This window comes from Vulpes lagopus, chromosome 10, assembly GCF_018345385.1.
Source record: "Vulpes lagopus strain Blue_001 chromosome 10, ASM1834538v1, whole genome shotgun sequence".
NCBI lineage: Eukaryota > Metazoa > Chordata > Mammalia > Carnivora > Canidae > Vulpes > Vulpes lagopus.
In genome coordinates, this window is record NC_054833.1 from 61,017,082 (window position 1) to 61,034,739 (window position 17,658).

At 47.6% G+C, this 17,658-nt stretch overlaps 1 protein-coding gene across 1 annotated transcript in view; it reads right to left on the reverse strand.

Moving 5' to 3' along the window:
• Nucleotides 1-17,658, reverse strand: part of MYH13 (myosin heavy chain 13) — a 59,039-nt gene that overhangs the window by 4,027 nt on the left and 37,354 nt on the right. The window contains exons 22-36 of the mRNA XM_041772186.1: nucleotides 16,891-17,133; nucleotides 15,116-15,292; nucleotides 13,703-13,848; nucleotides 13,508-13,598; nucleotides 12,107-12,496; nucleotides 9,922-10,048; nucleotides 9,722-9,840; nucleotides 7,313-7,509; nucleotides 6,754-6,937; nucleotides 6,043-6,208; nucleotides 5,058-5,182; nucleotides 3,747-4,055; nucleotides 3,453-3,656; nucleotides 1,017-1,142; nucleotides 555-725 (exon numbers count right to left, since the gene is read on the reverse strand). Of these exons, the coding sequence (XP_041628120.1) occupies nucleotides 555-725; nucleotides 1,017-1,142; nucleotides 3,453-3,656; nucleotides 3,747-4,055; nucleotides 5,058-5,182; nucleotides 6,043-6,208; nucleotides 6,754-6,937; nucleotides 7,313-7,509; nucleotides 9,722-9,840; nucleotides 9,922-10,048; nucleotides 12,107-12,496; nucleotides 13,508-13,598; nucleotides 13,703-13,848; nucleotides 15,116-15,292; nucleotides 16,891-17,133 (2,775 nt within the window). The remainder of the gene's footprint in view (nucleotides 1-554; nucleotides 726-1,016; nucleotides 1,143-3,452; nucleotides 3,657-3,746; nucleotides 4,056-5,057; nucleotides 5,183-6,042; nucleotides 6,209-6,753; nucleotides 6,938-7,312; nucleotides 7,510-9,721; nucleotides 9,841-9,921; nucleotides 10,049-12,106; nucleotides 12,497-13,507; nucleotides 13,599-13,702; nucleotides 13,849-15,115; nucleotides 15,293-16,890; nucleotides 17,134-17,658) is intronic.

Consider the following 17,658-nt stretch of genomic DNA (forward strand, 5'->3'; position numbering starts at 1 on the left):
GGACAGAGCAAGTGAGAAGCAAACCAGCATTTCGGACTGACTTCATTCAGAGACTGAGAAATCTGGGACGAATGTGAGCCGGGGGTGGGAGGTGAAGAGAGACTCTAGACTCTACAGAGGATGGGCTGTTGTTCACCCAAGTGGAGGCTGGAGAAAATGTAACTTACACCAAATATGTGATTTTGTGCATGTAAAGTACATTTCCCCTCACTTATGTGGAGCTGAATTCCTATAAACACAGGATGTGAACATTTGCAAGTGTCTTCACACTGCAGCTCCCGAGACTTAAGTGTTGCAAAGCGTGTGTGTGTGTGTGTGTGTGTGTGTGTGTGTGTGTGTGTGTTGTGGGGGATGGAGGAACCAGTGAAGGAGAACAGGAGAACTAGGTGGGAAAATCGGCTCACAGAGAGGTCTGCAAGTAGTCCTCAGACCAAACTCACATCCACTCCACCAATGCCCACTTTCCTGCAACCTAATTTCTGGACTGTGGCCCCGTCAGAGATGGTTGAATCAGACAGGACTTTGAAGGTCAGAATCCTCTCAAGTCACCCTACCCTGGCCTCCAGTTTCTGGATCTGCTTCTTCCCACCCTTCAGGGCCAGCTGCTCAGCCTCGTCCAGACGATGCTGCAGGTCCTTCACCGTCTGCTCCAGGTTCTTCTTCATCCGCTCCAGGTGGGCGCTGGTGTCCTGCTCCTTCTTCAGCTCCTCGGCCATCATGGCCGCCTGATGAAGTTCATAGGAAGTATTAGTAGGTCACCTGGCATCCCCACCAGGAGGATACAGAGGATGCTGTCAAGGTCAATACTGTGCATGCTGATCCTGCCTACTTCATCCTGCCATCACTTGGTGATGCATCTCCTCCCCACTTGGTCTCTGCTGAGGCTTCATCTAACTCTAGGAAGCCAACACGATTCTAGAGGTCACCAGGCAAAAGAACCTACTTGCTTGGTCCCCACCCAGAAACCCCTTTCCTATATCCAAAAACCTGCTCCTAAAAGAAGCAATGGAGCTCACATCTGTGATCGCCTTCTTGGCTTTCTCCTCCGCGTTTCTGGACTCCTGGAGGGAGTTCTCCACCTCTGCCTGGCACTGAGCTATGTCCACTTCCAACTTTTTCTTGGTATTTATCAGGCTTGTGTTCTACAGGAAAAATCAGATCCCAGAGGTGTAGGTTATCTTTGGATGCTTGAGACAAATTGAGCAGGAGACAGTTGTTGCATGGGGAAGGAAATTAATCGCCATCTCATTTCTTATTTTTCATCTCAGGGATTTGCTAGGTGCTGTTTCATTCTTGACCAAACAGAAGGTCCTGAAACAGACCCAGGAACTAACTGTAAATAAAATAAGTGAGTAACTGATAAAGGTAGACTTTCACATATTTGAGGAAGAAGAGAGAATTCAGTAAAAGATATCAGAGCAAGGAAAGGGTGGGTAGGCATAAGTATATAAAATGAGAAATAGTTCTAATGATCAAAACACACTATACATAGAATTATAAGGGTCATGACAAGTGGAAAACACTTGCAATGTAGGTTTCTGGAGAAACATTCTCTTTCTTAACATATAAAAAGGACAAAATCGTGCAAGTAAGAAAACAAGACACAAAGTACAGATAGGTGGAATGCACCTGAAGAAATAATTACTCATTAGTAATCAAAATTTCATCATATCTTTTTTTTTTTTAAGTAGGCTCCATACCTAGTGTGGGGCTTGAACTCATGATCCTGAGATCAAGAGATAGATGCTCTGCCCACTGAGCCAGCCAGACACCTCACGAAAATCAAAATGAAAAAGGTGAGGTGTTTTCTAACAATATAGCCGGTAAGGATTAAAAGATGTATAATGGGGGGTCTTTGAGGATTTAGAGGCAAGAGGTCTTACATATTCTCCCAATGAGAATAAAAATTGGGGCCACTTCGTGAAGGCAAATTTCTAATAGGCTACAAATGTCTTTATCATTTGGACCATGAAATTCTGCTTCCAGCAATCTAATTACTTCTAGGAGTAATAAGGAAATAATAATAATAACAATAATAATGGGGAAAATGTGAACTTTTAATTAGAAGTTAAGTTCATCATAGAAATTTTTTTGATTGTAAACATTTTATTGGGAATAATTTAGAACATCCAGCCATGGAGGACCAATTAAATAAAAGTGCCATACCACCCTACTGTAACGGATCACTTATCTGCCATTAAAAATAGTCATAGAGGGGTGCCTGAGTGGCTCAGTGGGTTAAGCGACTGACTCTTGGTTTCGGCTCAGGTCACGATCTCAGGGTCCTGGGATGGAGCCCTGCGTGGAGGGGGTGGGGGGGGGTGGGGGGTCTGCACTCAGCAGGGAGTCCTCCTGAAGATTTCTTCCTCTGCCCCTTGCTCCACTGATGCATGAATGTGCTCTCTCGTCCTCAAATAAATATATTTTTAAAAGATTTTATTTATTCATGAGAGACACACAGAGAGGCAGAGACAGGCAGAGGGAGAAGCAAGCTCCCTGTGGGGAGCCCGATGCGGGACTTGATCCCAGGACTCTGGGGTCACGCCCTGAGCCCAAGGCAGATGCTCAACCACTGAGTCCCCCAGGTGCCCCTTCCTAAAATAAATCTTTAAAAAAGTAGTCCTAGAAGACTATTTAAAGGTGTGGGAATACATTTGTGACAAAGTGTTAAAATTCAAATGAGACGTTGCAAAAAAAATTGATCACATTTCTACAAAAGTATAATACTTATACACATGGACAAGAGCCTGGAATGAAAGATCTCAAAATGGTAACACGGTAGTTGGTATTTCTCTTCTATTTGTTTGCTTATATTCTATTTTCTAACAAAGATTTTTTTCTTTTAGAAAACTTTTATAAAGGTGGCAGACAGCCTCGCCTCTGCTGTCCCGCTCACTGCTCCCTTGCGGCGTATTCAAGAAACTTCTATCTCCTTAAAAAACAAACAACAACTGTGCTCTCTTCGGCGGCACATATACTAAAAAACAAACAACAAAAACTTTCATAAAGGTAATAAAAATAATTATTTTGAAATGCAATTCTAATTTTCCCAGGCTGTGGCTTAGCTGTCAACTTCCCCCGTCTAAGCCTCCTCCAAGCCCCTTGATGGAATCATTCATCCTTCCTTTCTCTGATTTTCCCACAAGATGCATGCACCTTTTATCTTCAGATTAAATAAAGCTCAGAAATCTGTGCATCTGGAGCATAGTTATTCCAAGAACTAAGCTTTATTTTTTTTTTAGATTTTATTTTTAGGTACTCTCTATACCCGAAGTGGAGCTCCAACTCACAACCCTGGGATCAGGAGTTGCATGCTCTACTGAACTGTGCCAGCCAGCCAGCCCTCCAAGAGCGAAGCTTGATGCACCTTGGTCTTGACCGCTAGTCTGGGAGGAAGGGTGGGTCCTACCTGGGCCCAGGGTGGGCCCCGGGTGGAGGGAGGAGGCACCCACCTGGGAATGCAGCAGCTGCACGCGGTCGCTGGCATCCAGCAGCTCCTGCTCCGACAGCCTGCGGGTCCGCTCTGTCTGCTCCAGGGCCGCCTTCATCTCCTCCAGCTCTTCCAGCAGGAGCCCATTCCTGCGCTCCACGATGGCCAGCTGTTCCTTGAGGTCCTCATTGCTCCGCAGGGCATCGTCCAGGTGCAGCTGGGAGTCCTTCCAGGAAAGCCAGGTGTGAGGCCGGAGCCCAGGACAGGTGCAACGCCCGCCAGGCCCACCTGAGCCCGCGCACACGCACGTGCTCACCTTGAGCTGGCCCTGCACTGTGCGCAGGTGCTTCTGGGTCTCTGCCACCTGGCGGCTAGAATGGCCCAGCTGGATCTCCAGCTCATTGAGGTCCCCCTCCATCTTCTTCTTCAGCCTCAGGGCATCATTGCGGCTGCGGATCTCGGCGTCCAGCATGCTCTGCATGGCCTCTGCTGCTCGCTGGCTGTTTCTTTTCAGCTGCTCGATTTCTTCATCCTTCTCGGTAACCCTGCGGTCAAGCTCGGATTTCACCTGGCTCAATTCCAGTTGGACGCGCAAGATCTTGCTTTCTTCATGTTCCAAGGAGCCCTGATAAAAGCAGAGGAGTGATGGGGGGGTGCGTATAGGGGGAGTCATGAGCAGTCCTCTTCTTTTATTCTTAAAAGACTTTATTTCTTTATCTGAGAGAGGGCGAGCAAGATCTAGAGCAGGAGGAGGAGCAGCGGGAGAGGAGAAGCAGATTCCCCACTGAGCAGGGAACAGGATGTGGGGCTTGATCCCAGGACCCTGAGATCACGACCTGAGCTGAAGGCAGATGCTCAACCGACTGAGCCACCCAGGTGCCCCAGCAGCCATCTACTTGAACAGGTATTTTCCTTCCCGATAATGATAAAATCAGTATCACTCTACCCATTTTATAGATGAGTAGAGGAGAAACAATGTGCCCTCAAATATCCCAACAAGTAACGAAACTGGAACCAAAACTTTGCATTTGTTATTAACAATTTTATGTCTGGAGAGGGACAGAGCACCTTTTTGAATTAGTAAAACTTTTCTTGGGTGTGTGTTTTAAAGGCAGCTGTAACTCAGGAGACCACCAATCCTCTGGAGGGACAGGTTAATCACTCTCCGGTCAGGTCAGGTCACCCTGCATTATGCAAATTTCCCCCAGAAATAGCTCCACCCTCCACCCTGCACTGGCCACACTGGTTGGGGCCTCAGGACACTGGGCCTACTTTGACTTGATGGAATTCCCAAAGTCCATCTGGCGTGTGACTCTGGTATAAAGCAGAGGAATTCCGAGCCAGCTCTCAGGATGTTTCGTGACTGAGCTCTTGCTTCCTGAGAGGAAGCCAGCAAGGACATAATGAACGCATTTATTTATTTATCTTCCAAGAGGGAGAAGTGATAAACTAGGGGACACCCAGGAAATGAAGCACAGCACAGCTGGTCCCCTAGGGACCACTGGATGTTCCTCCCCACGGAACTTCCGCACTCCCGGCAGGCAGCAACCCCAAAGGCCCAGTGGCTCCCCACTCCTTTGGTGTCCTGCCCTCCTGCGCTTCCGCGGGTCACATCCCGAACACTTGCCTCCACCTCTTCTAGGGTGACCTGGAGGTCTGACTTTTCCTGCTCCACCTGTTTCTTGCTCTTTTCCACTTCCTGAAGATGCTTGCCGGTTTCTGCAATCTGCTCGGTTAAGTCGGAAATCTCTTCTGCAAAGGACAGGATTGATTTCGCTTGCTTTTTTTTTTTTTTTAAGGATTTTATTTACTTATTTGACAGGGAGAGAGAGGAAGAGAGAGAGAGAGAGAGAGAGAGAGAGAGAGAGAGAGAGAAAGTAGGCAGAGGCAGAGGCAGAGGGAGAAGCAGACTCCCCGCTGAGCAGAGAGCCCAAAGCTGGACTCCATCCCAGGACCCCGGGATCATGACCTGCGTCGTAATCGACTGAGCCACCCAGACATCCTGATTTAGCTTGTTTTATCAGGCTCCAGTTGACAGCAGAGGCATTTTGCCTGGCAATTTGGGATTGGGGATTCATTCACGTTTATATGGGAGACAATACAGTGGAGCCCTTGAGGTGAGGTATCAGCACGACACAGGTGTGTTGTCTCACCTGAACTATGCAGACACAGGAGTGGCAAGAACACTGCTGTGTGTGGCCCTAAAATTTCGCAAAGTATATAAAAACGGTCACCGTGAGGACCAGAGAAGAAAATTCTGGAGACAAAGCACAGAATATAGAGTCCTAGTCTTTCGGAACCAGAGGGGAGCCTTAGGGGGCATCGGGTCTGGTCTGATTTTGCGGATCAGGAGTCCGAGGTCCTAAGGGATTTGGTGACATGCCCAAGGACACAGAGCCGTGTACGGACAGATTCGTGAAAGATCTCATTGTCCAAGAAGAGGTGAGCTTAGCAACTCACTCAAGACTAAGACTTAGCCACCACTGTGTCTGTGACATGAGCAGGGCTGAGCTCCAGGGTCAGCAGAGCAGACAGGAGGGTCCTGTGGGGCAGTGGGAGGAAGGAAGCCAGAGCGGGACAGGTGCACACCTGGGGTGGCATGGATAGCTCACCTTGCAGATTTTTATTCTCCCGCCTCAGCGTCTCCAACTGATCGACCACCTCTTCGTAGGCGTTCTGCATCTTGAAGATTTCGGTGCTAAGCGACCTGGATCCTTTCTGAGCAGCTTCCAACTCAGCCTGACTCTCATCCAGCTTTTGCTTCCACTCTGCAAGGACCTTGGAGATGACAAAGGGACACATGAACAGCAGGAAGGACCAAGGCACCTGGGAGAGGCCACAAAAACAAGGGCTGTCTGGATGCAACGCCAAGGTTTTAACCTTCTGTCCTATGGACTCAAGAGACAGGGTGGTTCTAGAGCACGGGCTTCAGACTCATGCTCCTACAGGCTATCCGCTTTATTTTTTTAAAGATTTCTCTTTTATTTATTTGAGAGAGAGCACAAGAAGGGGGAAGGGTAGAGGGAGAGGCCAGCGGGGAGCCTGATGCAGGGCTTGATCCCAGGACCCCAGGATCATGACCTGAGCCAAAGGCAGATGCTTCACCAACTGAGCCCTCCAGGCGCCTGCATCTGCTGTATTCTTTAAGGTATTTGGATCTCGAAGTAATCTGAATTAGCTTCAACTGAAAATTCACTTTGTTGGAAGTGTCAGCAAAGCAAACACGTATTGCACAAACCACTCCCCACACTATGACTTGATGCTCGGGGGACCTCCCAGATACACATCCAAGTGTGAGAGGCCAAGGCTCCCTGGGGACAGACCTTATCAAGGTCCCTCTGCTTCCTGTCTAGGATGGCACGGGCTGTGCTGGTGCGTTCCAAGTCCAGCATCAGGTCATCCACTTCCCCCTGAAGCCTCTGCTTGGTTTTCTCCAAAGAGGCACACTTGGAGCTCACAGCCTCTGTGTTCTCCTCTGCTTCCTGGAGTCTCTGGGCCAGTTTTTTCCTAGGAGAACCAGATTTTTTTTTTTTAACTTGACAAAGGTGGACTATTTCAGACCTACCTGTCGGATCGGACAAGGATGGGCAGTCCATTTGGAGCTGGAACTTGGTAAGAGCCAGACCTAGAATTGGATGAGTGGGCAGGGTCTAAGCATCACCTAGAGAATCCCAAAGTGCTTGGTGGCAAAGCTGGTCACCAAGAAGCCGCCAAGGGAACAAGGACAGTCCCAAGGGAAGGACAGGGATGCCCTACCTGGATGCTAAACAAAAACTCAAGGGCATGGGAAGGAAGAGAGGGTCTCTCAAGGCAGGAAGAATTCTCTGTCCCTTCACTCATGTCTTGGGGTCACCTCTGCTGCCGTGGCCGGGGAGCCCGTACTTGGCCTCCTCCAGCTCCTCCGTGCGCTGGATGGCGTCCGTCTCATATTTGGTCCTCCACTGGGCCACCTCGCTGTTGGCCTTGGACAGCGCCCTCTGCAGCTCGGCCTTGCCCTCCTGCTCCTCCTCATACTGTTCCCGCAGCAGGTCACAGTCGTGTCGGGAGGACTGCAGGGCGTGGGCCAGGGCGTTTTTGGCCTGTGGGAGGATGGTGGTAGCAGATTGCAAAGACATTTGGCCCTTACCAAGCCAAAGTATCTTCGTTTAAACCAGCATCTCCGAACTAGGGGTGGGGGAAGGGGAGGTGGGCGGGGGGTGGAGGTGACTGAGTGACGGGCACTGAGGGGGGCACTTGATGGGATGAGCACTGGGTGTTATTCTATATGTTGGCAAATTGAACACCAATAAAAAATAACTTTACAAAAAAATAAAAAATAAAATAAAATAAAATAAACCGGCTTCTCCCAATGTGAACTATTCCCGACCTGCCTTTACAAACTTAGCCGTACCTGCGTATGTCCTGTGTTATCTAATTTTTTTTCAAGTTGACTCCCTGATTGTATTTAGTATTTTTTTTAAAGATTTTATTTATTTATTCATAGAGAGAGAGAGAGAGAGGCAGAGACACAGGCAGAGGGAAAGGGAGACGCAGGCTCCATGCAGGGAGCCCAACGCGGGACTCGATCCCGGGCCTCCAGGATCACACCCCAGGCTGCAGGCGGTGCCAAACCGCTGCGCCACCGGGGCTGCCCTCCTGATTGTATTTAAATATTCAGATTTTGCCAGTAAACTATTAAACTACATTAAATAAACAAGCACTAACATTTGCCACAAGCAGAAGGAAGCCATAAGAATAAAAGCAACAGGGATAAAGCAGTGTTCTCGATCCCCTTCTAGCTAGGTCCTGGTCGCTGTGGCTCGGCTCTGTGCCTGAAGCCCACTCTCTGTACACCTTGATAAGAAAAATGAGCCCTTGCTAGAGAGACAGTATCCAAATTGAGCTCTTTTCTTTATGTGATCAGAAGAATTAAAACAGAATTAGAAAGGGGATAATTTTCTTGCTACTGATGCAATGCTATGGAAAGATGTCGCCATGAAAAACCCAAAAGCATTGTTTGGTGTCAGCAGGGGCTGTGTCCCCACACCGGGGAACTCTGATGTGAGCTGTTCTGTCTCCATGGCTGTCCTACCTCTTCCTGGGCAGGGGCCTCCCTCGCATACTCCTACTTGGTCAGGAGGACAATTTAGCTCTCCTCTTGATGATCACAAAACACCTTTTTTTTTTTTTTTTTAAGATTTTAAGTAATCTCTACATTAAACGTGGGACTTGAATGCACAACCCTGAGATCGAGTTGTGTGCTCTACAGACTGAGCCAGCCAAGTGCCCCACACAACACTTGATGCCACCATCAAAGAAAGTTTTGTTCACCCAGCACAGTCATGTGCACATTTCCATCTTTTTGGAAACACAGATAGACAGCGAAACTTTGCCCAAGGAAGAGAATTCAGTTGCTACTGTACCCTGGCCAGAAGACAGCCTCGTTCCTGTAATGGATTTTCTCACTGCTTGTTCAGACTCTGGGTCTTGCCACAACCCTGCCCCAGTTCCCTGAAGACCCTTACCATATAGTGGAAAGATGGGAGACTAATAAAATGCTTGGTTTCGTCTTTTGAAGAAGTAGAGCCTGGGAAAATTCTAGAAGATTGCCTTGTAAGTCCCACCCGGTGCATGGCAATCTCAAAATCACAGAACGTAATTTTGTAGACTCCTGGATTCTTATTCTCATGCTTGAACACACATTGACAGCATTTATTAGGCACCTGATGTGTGTACTGTTCTACTGTGCACTGTACATGTTTACCACTAGGGAAAAATTATTCTTGTCTGAGAGTTTACAGATCAGTGGGGAGATGGGCATTATGAACATAAAATCTAGGTATTAAAGTCAAGACGCGATGATGGTGTCATGTTTATGTCCCAAGCATGCCCCTGAAAGCTGTGCAGTCTTTTTGAAGGAGGAGAATTTAAAATCGGGTGCTGTAGCAGGTGACACATGAGTGATGAGGAAGAAAAAGGAAGGCATTTCAGGTGGCCAGGATGAATGGCTGAGCAGAGTGAAAGAATACACAGCAGCAGAGATGGTCAAGCTGGGGCGGCGGCAGGGAGGGGATGCCCTGGCTGGAGAGGGGTGTTTATCAGACCACCCTGTGAGGGACAGAGGAGCCCAGAGGATGGAGCACCCTGACTCTGAGGAAGGAAATCCAACGCCAAAGTCCTATAGCCTCAAAGAATGGGCTCCCACCTTGCCACATAGTAGAGAGGAGAAGCATCAGACTTCATGCATTGCCTCCAAACAGTTTTTGTGGCTTCTCGTTCTGACTCTGCCATTTCAGAAAGAGGCATTCTTACCTTGGTTTCTTCTTCCAGTTGCCTCTTAAGCTCCTCCAGCTGCTGGGTGAGGGCCTGCTTGCCTTTGGTTAGCTGTGAAATTAGAGACTCCTTCTCTTCCAGTTGGTGGCTCAGCTCCCCTACCAAACAGATGCATGAGTGTTGCTGACTGTCGCTGACTCGTGGCCTGGCTGGGCTAGAGAAGCCCTGCCCATCCTTACCATTTTGGGTCTGCAGTCTTGCCTTCTGCATGTTCAGATCGTGGATTAACTGTGTCTGTTGGTCATCCTTGGCTTTGATCTCATTAAATTGGTCTTCTACAGTCCGGCACATTCTTTCCACGTTACTCTTTTCAAAAAAAAAAAAAATCAACATTAATGGGAAAAATGGGTTTCTGGTGTATTGAGCTGGGGAGTTTGATAGTCTAGCCCCTTGGCAGGTAAAATAAAAATAAAAATGCAGAGCACATAAATGTCAGTTTAAAAAATTATAATCATGGGATCCCTGGGTGGCTCAGTGGTTTAGCGCCTGCCTTTGGCCCAGGGCACGATCCTGGAGTCCCAGGATTGAGTCCCACATCGGGCTCCTGGCATGGAGCCTGCTTCTCCTTCCTCCTGTGTCTCCTTTGCCTCTCTCTCTCTATGTCTATCATAAATAAATAAATAAATCTTTAAAAAATTATAATCACTTCAGATCTGCTTTATTTTTATCTGTGATTATTGCTTAGTCACCACCAATAGGTTGGAGCAATAGCTTTAGGTAGATAAGTATTGATTGGTTTATAAAAAAAAACAAAAAACAAAAAAACCTTTGAGAAGATGCTACTCAAAGGAACCCCAGAATCCTCTTGTAATATAAGTAATTCTGTTGTCATGTGAATATTACCACCTGATTTGTTTATTTGAAAGCAGTATATTCAGATGATAGTGTTGAATATTTCATTTGTTTATACAAAGGATTCCTATGGTGGAGGTGGCATGGAGGGATTCACTCCCCCAGCCTCTAGTTGGCCTGTATTTTTGTGAAGTTTGTAGATTCCCTCCTCCTAACTCATAACATAAAACAAATATGTTGAGCATCTATTTTTCCTCAGAATGAGAAGTAAAAGATGGTGGTATAAGAGGCAGGAATATTAAATTTGAAGGAAGTTTTCAAGGGGTTTAGGATATCTTTAAGAAAATGACACATGAACATAAAACAACTTTATATGGGATAGCTGAAAAAGAGACAGCAACTCACAAGGAGAAAAATCAAAGGATACAACAATTTAAAAAATATAAAGCAATATAGGTACTTCTTCCACTGGATTCTAAAATTGAGAACAGATAGCATGAACCAGTGGCAGAGAAAGGGAGGTGGCAAGGAGGTGCTGCATGTGGGTGGTGGTGTCATCTGTTCTAACCCAGAAAACCCTGCAACTTGGCCTGGGTGCTACAGGGGAGAGAGACAAAGATAGAGACAGAGAATACATACAGACATAACTCCTTAGAGGGAGGAAAAAGCCAAGAAGAGCAGAAAAATGGGGAAGCAAGCAAGAGAGAAAAAGGAGTTGCAATCAAACAGTGAGAAAGAAATCAAGAGGAAGCCCAGGCTGTGGGAGTCCAGATCCTAAAGTAGGACAGCAAGAGGCCCCATGGATCTAAGAGCCCACCATTGTTCTCTAAGGAAGCTTTTGCCCTGAAGTCAAACACAGGGGTGGGTTTACCAGGAAGCTGGGGAGGTTGGAGCTTAAGACCTTCACGTGCATGGGCCCTAGATCATGCAGGTGGTATAGAAGTTTCCAGGTGGGGAAGGGAGGCTAGATGCAAGCAGAATATATCTGTAGGGAGACATCACTGGCAAATGGCTTAAAGAGGTCTCAGAAGACAGAGATCTGAGTCTCCAGGGTGCCAGTAATTTGTAACTTCTTTTTCTACTCTAAATGAATATTTGCTTTCATGCCTAACTTTGTATTTATAATTTTGCATATGTTTTCTTAGAGAGACCCTCCCCTCCTGAATTTCACATGCTTCAAGTGGCACAAAACTTGTATCTACCCCTGTTCTCACACATAACTTCATGCTGGTTATGCCTCCCAGAGATCAATACCATGGGCTAAGGAGGTGGCACGTAGAAAGCCGTTTGGTGCAATCCATCCACAGGTTTAGTTCTAGAAAATGACCAATGGATTGGAAGATTCTGAAAGCTTTCTGAAACTTTGGAAGGATGATGAGACCTTGAGTCATAGTGGGTCATTGTGTCAAGGTTGAATGACAGGAATGGATTTGGGGGGTTAGGGTCAGGCAGAAGGCAAGAGGGCTTTTCAGTTTTGAATGGGCAGTGAGTTTGGGGGGATCAAATTCTCCTGCTCCCTGGGGTGGTGTATGTGGCCACCTCAACGTTTGCTAAGAGCAGGGGTTCAGGTACCTTTGACTTGGAGACAGTCTCAATGTTACTGGCAAGGTCATCAATCTCCATCTTCATCTCGCTCTTCTCCTTCTCCAGCTTCTGCTTGACCCTCTGCAGGTTGTCTATCTGCTCCCCGAGCTCAGCCACGCTGTCCGCGTGCTTCTTCCGAAGAGCAGCCGTGGTGGCTTCGTGCTGCAGGGTGGCTTCCTCCAGGTCCCTGCGAAGTTTCTGGAACTCGGCCTCCCGCTTCTTGTTCATCTCCACCTGAGCAGACGTGACCCCACTGGCTTCTTCCAGGCGCTCACTGATCTCCTCCAGTTCCCTGGAAAGGTCAGAGCGCTGCTTCTCTGCTTTGGCCCTGGAGGCGCGCTCTGCCTCGATTTCCTCCTCCAGCTCCTCGATGCGGGCCTGAAAGGGTCACTGCGTCAGGAATGTTGGGAAAAGGGAGCAGCCCACTTTGGGAGGGGCAGGGTGGTGAGGGGCTGGGGGTGGGCATCACAAAGGAAAGACTACATAACATTCACGTAGTGAGGAATAAACTTGGAGACCATCCCAATGTCTATCAGTAGGGGAACGGCCAAATCCACCATGATGGAGCCACGCTCCAGAACTTCATGAGCAGTTAGACTTGACCCGTGTCTACCACGGCCAGCTCTGCAGGATGCATTGCTGCATGAAAGGAGCAAGTTGCAGAACCATAATCTCTGTATTACCATATTTAAACTAAAAAATATAAAGCATATAGAATATAAAATCTACATCTATTTAATGAATATATTTACATGCATAAATATACATGCAAAGATAGATAATATATGCTTGCATATATTTATGTTCCTGTTTCTTTATATTTTAATATATATGGACATATCCATATGTATATGTGTATCATATATATATACACATATATCTCTCTCTATATATATATCTTCCATATATAGTCTCCTTGGGTCTTTTTTTTTTAAGTTTCATTTTTAAGTAATCTCTACACCCCAGTGTGGGGCTTGAACTCAGAACCCTGAGATTGAGAGTTGCATGCTCTAACAATGGAGCCTGCCAGGTGTCCCTCTTTGGGTTTTAAATGCGTACATAAACCTGTAGCAAAAGATCCAGAAGAATATGAATCCACCTGAAAGTGGGAATGACCTCTGAGAAGGGGGATTATAGGTGGTGATCAAAGTGTCCTTATCAATATCCTTATTTAGCCTTATTGGTAACACTGCGATATTCTCAAGGAAATCTATGTGTGTGCTACTGGCAAAATCAAAGTGTTAATTTCAGAAAAAATAAAAAGGACAGGACATCCTCTCCAGCTCCGAGGACACAGAGAAAATAAGCAGCAAAAGGAACAAAGGCAAAAGGGTAGGAGGGGCCCCTCCAGAGGGTTTTCAGGGTTCCAGAAGGTTTTGGCACTTCTACCTGCAGTTCTTTGATCTTCTTTTGTAATTGTAAACTGTGCACTTGTTCATCGTCAATTTTGGTTTGCAACTGACTGATTTCGAACTCCTTCCTGAAAATAGATGCATATGTTTAAAATAACATAAAATCCCAGCCATTTAAAGGGATAAGTTGGCACTTGGGCTCAGACACAGAAGTCAAACACGAAATCTTTACTTCTTCAATTTCTCCTCCACTTGCTGCTTGTCATTTTCCAGATCCATGATGGATTCCTGGGACAGTTTCAAGTCCCCTTCCAACTTCTTCTTTATTCTCTCCAGATCTGCCCGCAGTTTCTTCTCCTGCTCCAAGGAGCCCTCGAGCTGGGGAGACACAGGCAGAAAGGTTGGGGCTGACCCCTCAAGCCAGTGAGGATGCACATGAACTGGCGGTCTACTTTGGGCTCCTGGGAGTGTGCTTGCTGGTCTTTGGCCCCAGGAGGGAGCAAGTCTCCCCTGCCTCTCCACTCTTTCCTCCTCCAGCAAAGGCTACCCCAAGGGGCTGGATCTCTCGGAGGCCTTCTGGTGCCTCTTTCCACTGATTCCCACTTGGCCTGTCCTAGGCCACGTTCCCTAGAAACATGGTGCCCATAGATGCATGCTCGTGCCCAGATGGGAGCAAGGGGGAGCTTCCGTGGATGGGCTCTGCTACAGCCAGGCCCATGAGGGTCTAGATTGTGCACCGTCACTCCTCCCCAACCAACACCATGCATCCGTAGGGAGATTAGGGCAAATTTGTGTGTGTGTGTGTGTGTGTCCATGTGTGTACATACACATGTGTGTGTGAGGACCAGGGCTGTAGGGGTGAAGCACGCCTGCTCAGGGGAACATGCAATCTGGACAAGTTCCAGCAACAATTGTGAGTAAGCCTGAAAACGTCAGGCCTGGCTCTTGCAACCTAGAACATATATGCAACTGATGAATCCCTGCATTCTACCTCTGAAACTAAACAAACAAAAGAAGAAGAACAAAAATGAAACATGATGGGGAAAAATGAAAATTGTCATGGCCACAAACAGGACTCATTGTTAATAATGTTAGAACAGGATCAGAGCTTTTGGAACCCAAGGACCTGCAAGTGGATGCTAAAAACAATGATGATGATGATGGTGATAGCTCTATGTGCTGAATTAACTAACTTTCTTTCTTTCTTTCTTTCTTTCTTTCTTTCTTTCTTTCTTTCTTTCTTTCTTTCTTTCTTTCAGATTTTATTTATTTATTTGAGAGAGATTGAGAGAGCAGGGGCAGGGAGAAGGAGCAGCAGACTCCCCACTGAGCAGGGAGCCCAGCTGGGACTTGATCCCAAGAGCCTGGGATCATGACCTGAGCCAAAAGCAAAGGCTTCACCGACTGAGGCTTCCAGGCGCCCCCGAAGCTGAGCTTTTGGTGGAAACCCTCCAAGGTGGAGCTGGTCTTACCCCCACTTTACTTTAAGTGGCTGGCTCAGCATTCCAGACTCATGTAGAACAGGCCGAGGTCCAGACTCAGCGAGTCTGACTCCGAATCAGAAGTGAGACTCCCCCTTCCTAAGCCCTAACCCCTGCCTCTGCAGAGTAACAGCTGTTAGAACCCAGTAGTAAAATGTCCTTACGTCATCCGTTTGCTGCTCCAGCTTGACATTTATTTTGATTAGACCGTTGACTTTATCTTCTTCCACCTGAAGATCATCCAGTGCTTGCTGATGGGCTTCCTGCAAAGACTTCTTCTCTTTGGTCAGTTTGGAAATGTTTTCCTCGAGCGCTGTCATTTCTTCAGAAAGGTTCTTGACCTGTGAGAATACCAACACAATATGGAGTGCTTAAACAATTCAATCCACAGCTATTGGGTTTTTTGGTGTGTCTCCCCCACCCCACCCTGTGCTTTTCTTCTCCTTCTTTCTTTTTTGGCTTCTGCTTCTCTAGCTCTATGGCAGGTGTTCACTTGTTGGCTGTGTCATTCGGAAACTGGCAGCCCCTCAGGTCTTAATTTCCTCTCTGGCCTGCCCAGGAGCCTCGGATCCTCCCGTTAGGAACATTCCTCCAGAGAGGGTTTTATGTCTTATAAGGGAGGGTGCTGATAAATGCAAGTAGGATGCTTTTGAAGGGCCACCCATTGATCTCTATGTATCACCATGTACCCATGGGAATGCGTTTTCCGGGTTGGGCTATTGGGGTTCAGACTAAGGCAGGAAGAGTAAGGAGAGATACCAAGTGTCTCTGCAAGAATATCTAGAATGGGAGCCTGGGCCGCCAGGACGCGGGAGAGGGGCACCAAACATGAAGCTTCAAGGCCTAAGTTGAACCTCAACCTACGTATGAGGGAGGAGGTTGTTAACCTCCTGACCTGTTGGTTGAATCTGGCCGCGGACGTGTATTTTCTAGTTCATACAGTAGTTTACAACTTCTCTCTCTCTTTCTTTTTTAAAGATTTTACTTATTTATTCATGAGAGACAGAGAGAGAGGCAGAGACACAGGCAGAGGGAGAAGCAGGCTCCCTGGGGGGAACCCGATTCAGGACTCGATCTCGGGACTCCAGTATCATGACCTGAGCTGGAAGGCAGACGCTCAACCACTGAGCTCCCCAGGCGTCCCAGTTTACAACTTCTCAATAAGTTATCAATATTGAAAAAAGAAGTGAAATTTCGCATAAAACCCGGATTCCTGGCTGCTGATGGAAAATTAGAAGCTCTGGGGATGCTGGATTCACATTCCCACATGGCAGCTGTTGGGTCGGGCGTGCTGCCTTGGACAGGGCAGGTGCTCACCCGTTTGCCGCAGTCTCGACACCTCCCCGTTGTCCCTTACCCAACTCAAGAGTGTCCATCCAACACTAACCCTGGGTGGTCTCACCCCAGGTCAACCCCCTCCCTTACTCTACCTCATTAGTAACTATTATTACGTGAATCAAGTGCTGTGATTTTTCACGGATTTCTGTAAAAGGTGAGGATTCTCGTTTTGACCAGGTATTTCCAGATACTCTGCACTTTGCCTATAATGCACGAAGGGTCCCTGCCAGTGCCTGGTGTCATCCAGCTGTCTGCCCCCTTGGCCACCTACCTCCTTCCCTCCTTGTCCACCCGCCCCCTGGAGGTGTTTTGGTTTGCTCTTCCTGGGCCAAATGCAAACAAGGATGAGTAAGATGCCACCCTTCTCCAGGCTCTCTTGCTTCATGCAGGAGGGTCTGGGGCTGGAAGTCTGGGATACACCCAGCCAGGCAGGAGGGTTGACAAGAGCCTTCAGTGTAGACAACAAGGCAGAGGACAGAACTTGGTGGGACCTCACCACCTGTCCGCTTGCTCCCACCTCTGACTCCGGGCAACGTCTGCTCCCCACTGGGAGGCAGTGAGGACCATTCCAGAAGCTGTGAGGACTCCCGGCACTGCCCACCTTGTTCTCGGTGGCGTGCTTCTCCTTTTCCACTTTTGTCAGTGTCAACTCCAGATCATCGATGTCCCTTTTTAGAGATGAGCATTTATCTTCCAGGCTCCTCTTCTTCGCCACTAGGTCAGAATTCACCTCTTCTTCCTCTTCCAGCCTCTCGTTCAGCTCCTTGACTTTGGCTTCCAGTTGGATCTTGCTTTTGATGAGGCCCTCGCAGCGCTCCTCCGCATCGATCAGGTTTTCCGTTTCCTGAAAGAACCAGATCATCGTGTTCCCATAAGACTACAGCAAACCCCGTGAGGGGAAGTGCTCTGCCCTCCAAGAGCCCACTACCTGGACCTATGGCAAGGAATGGGTCACAGGCACGCACACGCTCTCACGTGCACATATGCACACTCAGGTGTGCACACACATTCACATATGCACCCATGCATACACACATACTTACATACACAGTTGAACACACATGTACACATGCACATATGCACACTCACGCACGTACATACATGTGCACACATGAACATATGCAACCATGGATATTCACACACACGCTCATGCACATGTACACATGTGCACACATTCGCACACATGCACACTCATGTGAACACATGAACGAACATATGCACCCATGCACGCGCACACACTTGCACACCTGCACCCTTGTGCATGTACACATACATGTGTACCCATATATATTCACGCACACACACACAATGCTCACGTGCACACATGCACCCTCACGCATGTACACATACATGTGCACCTATGAATATG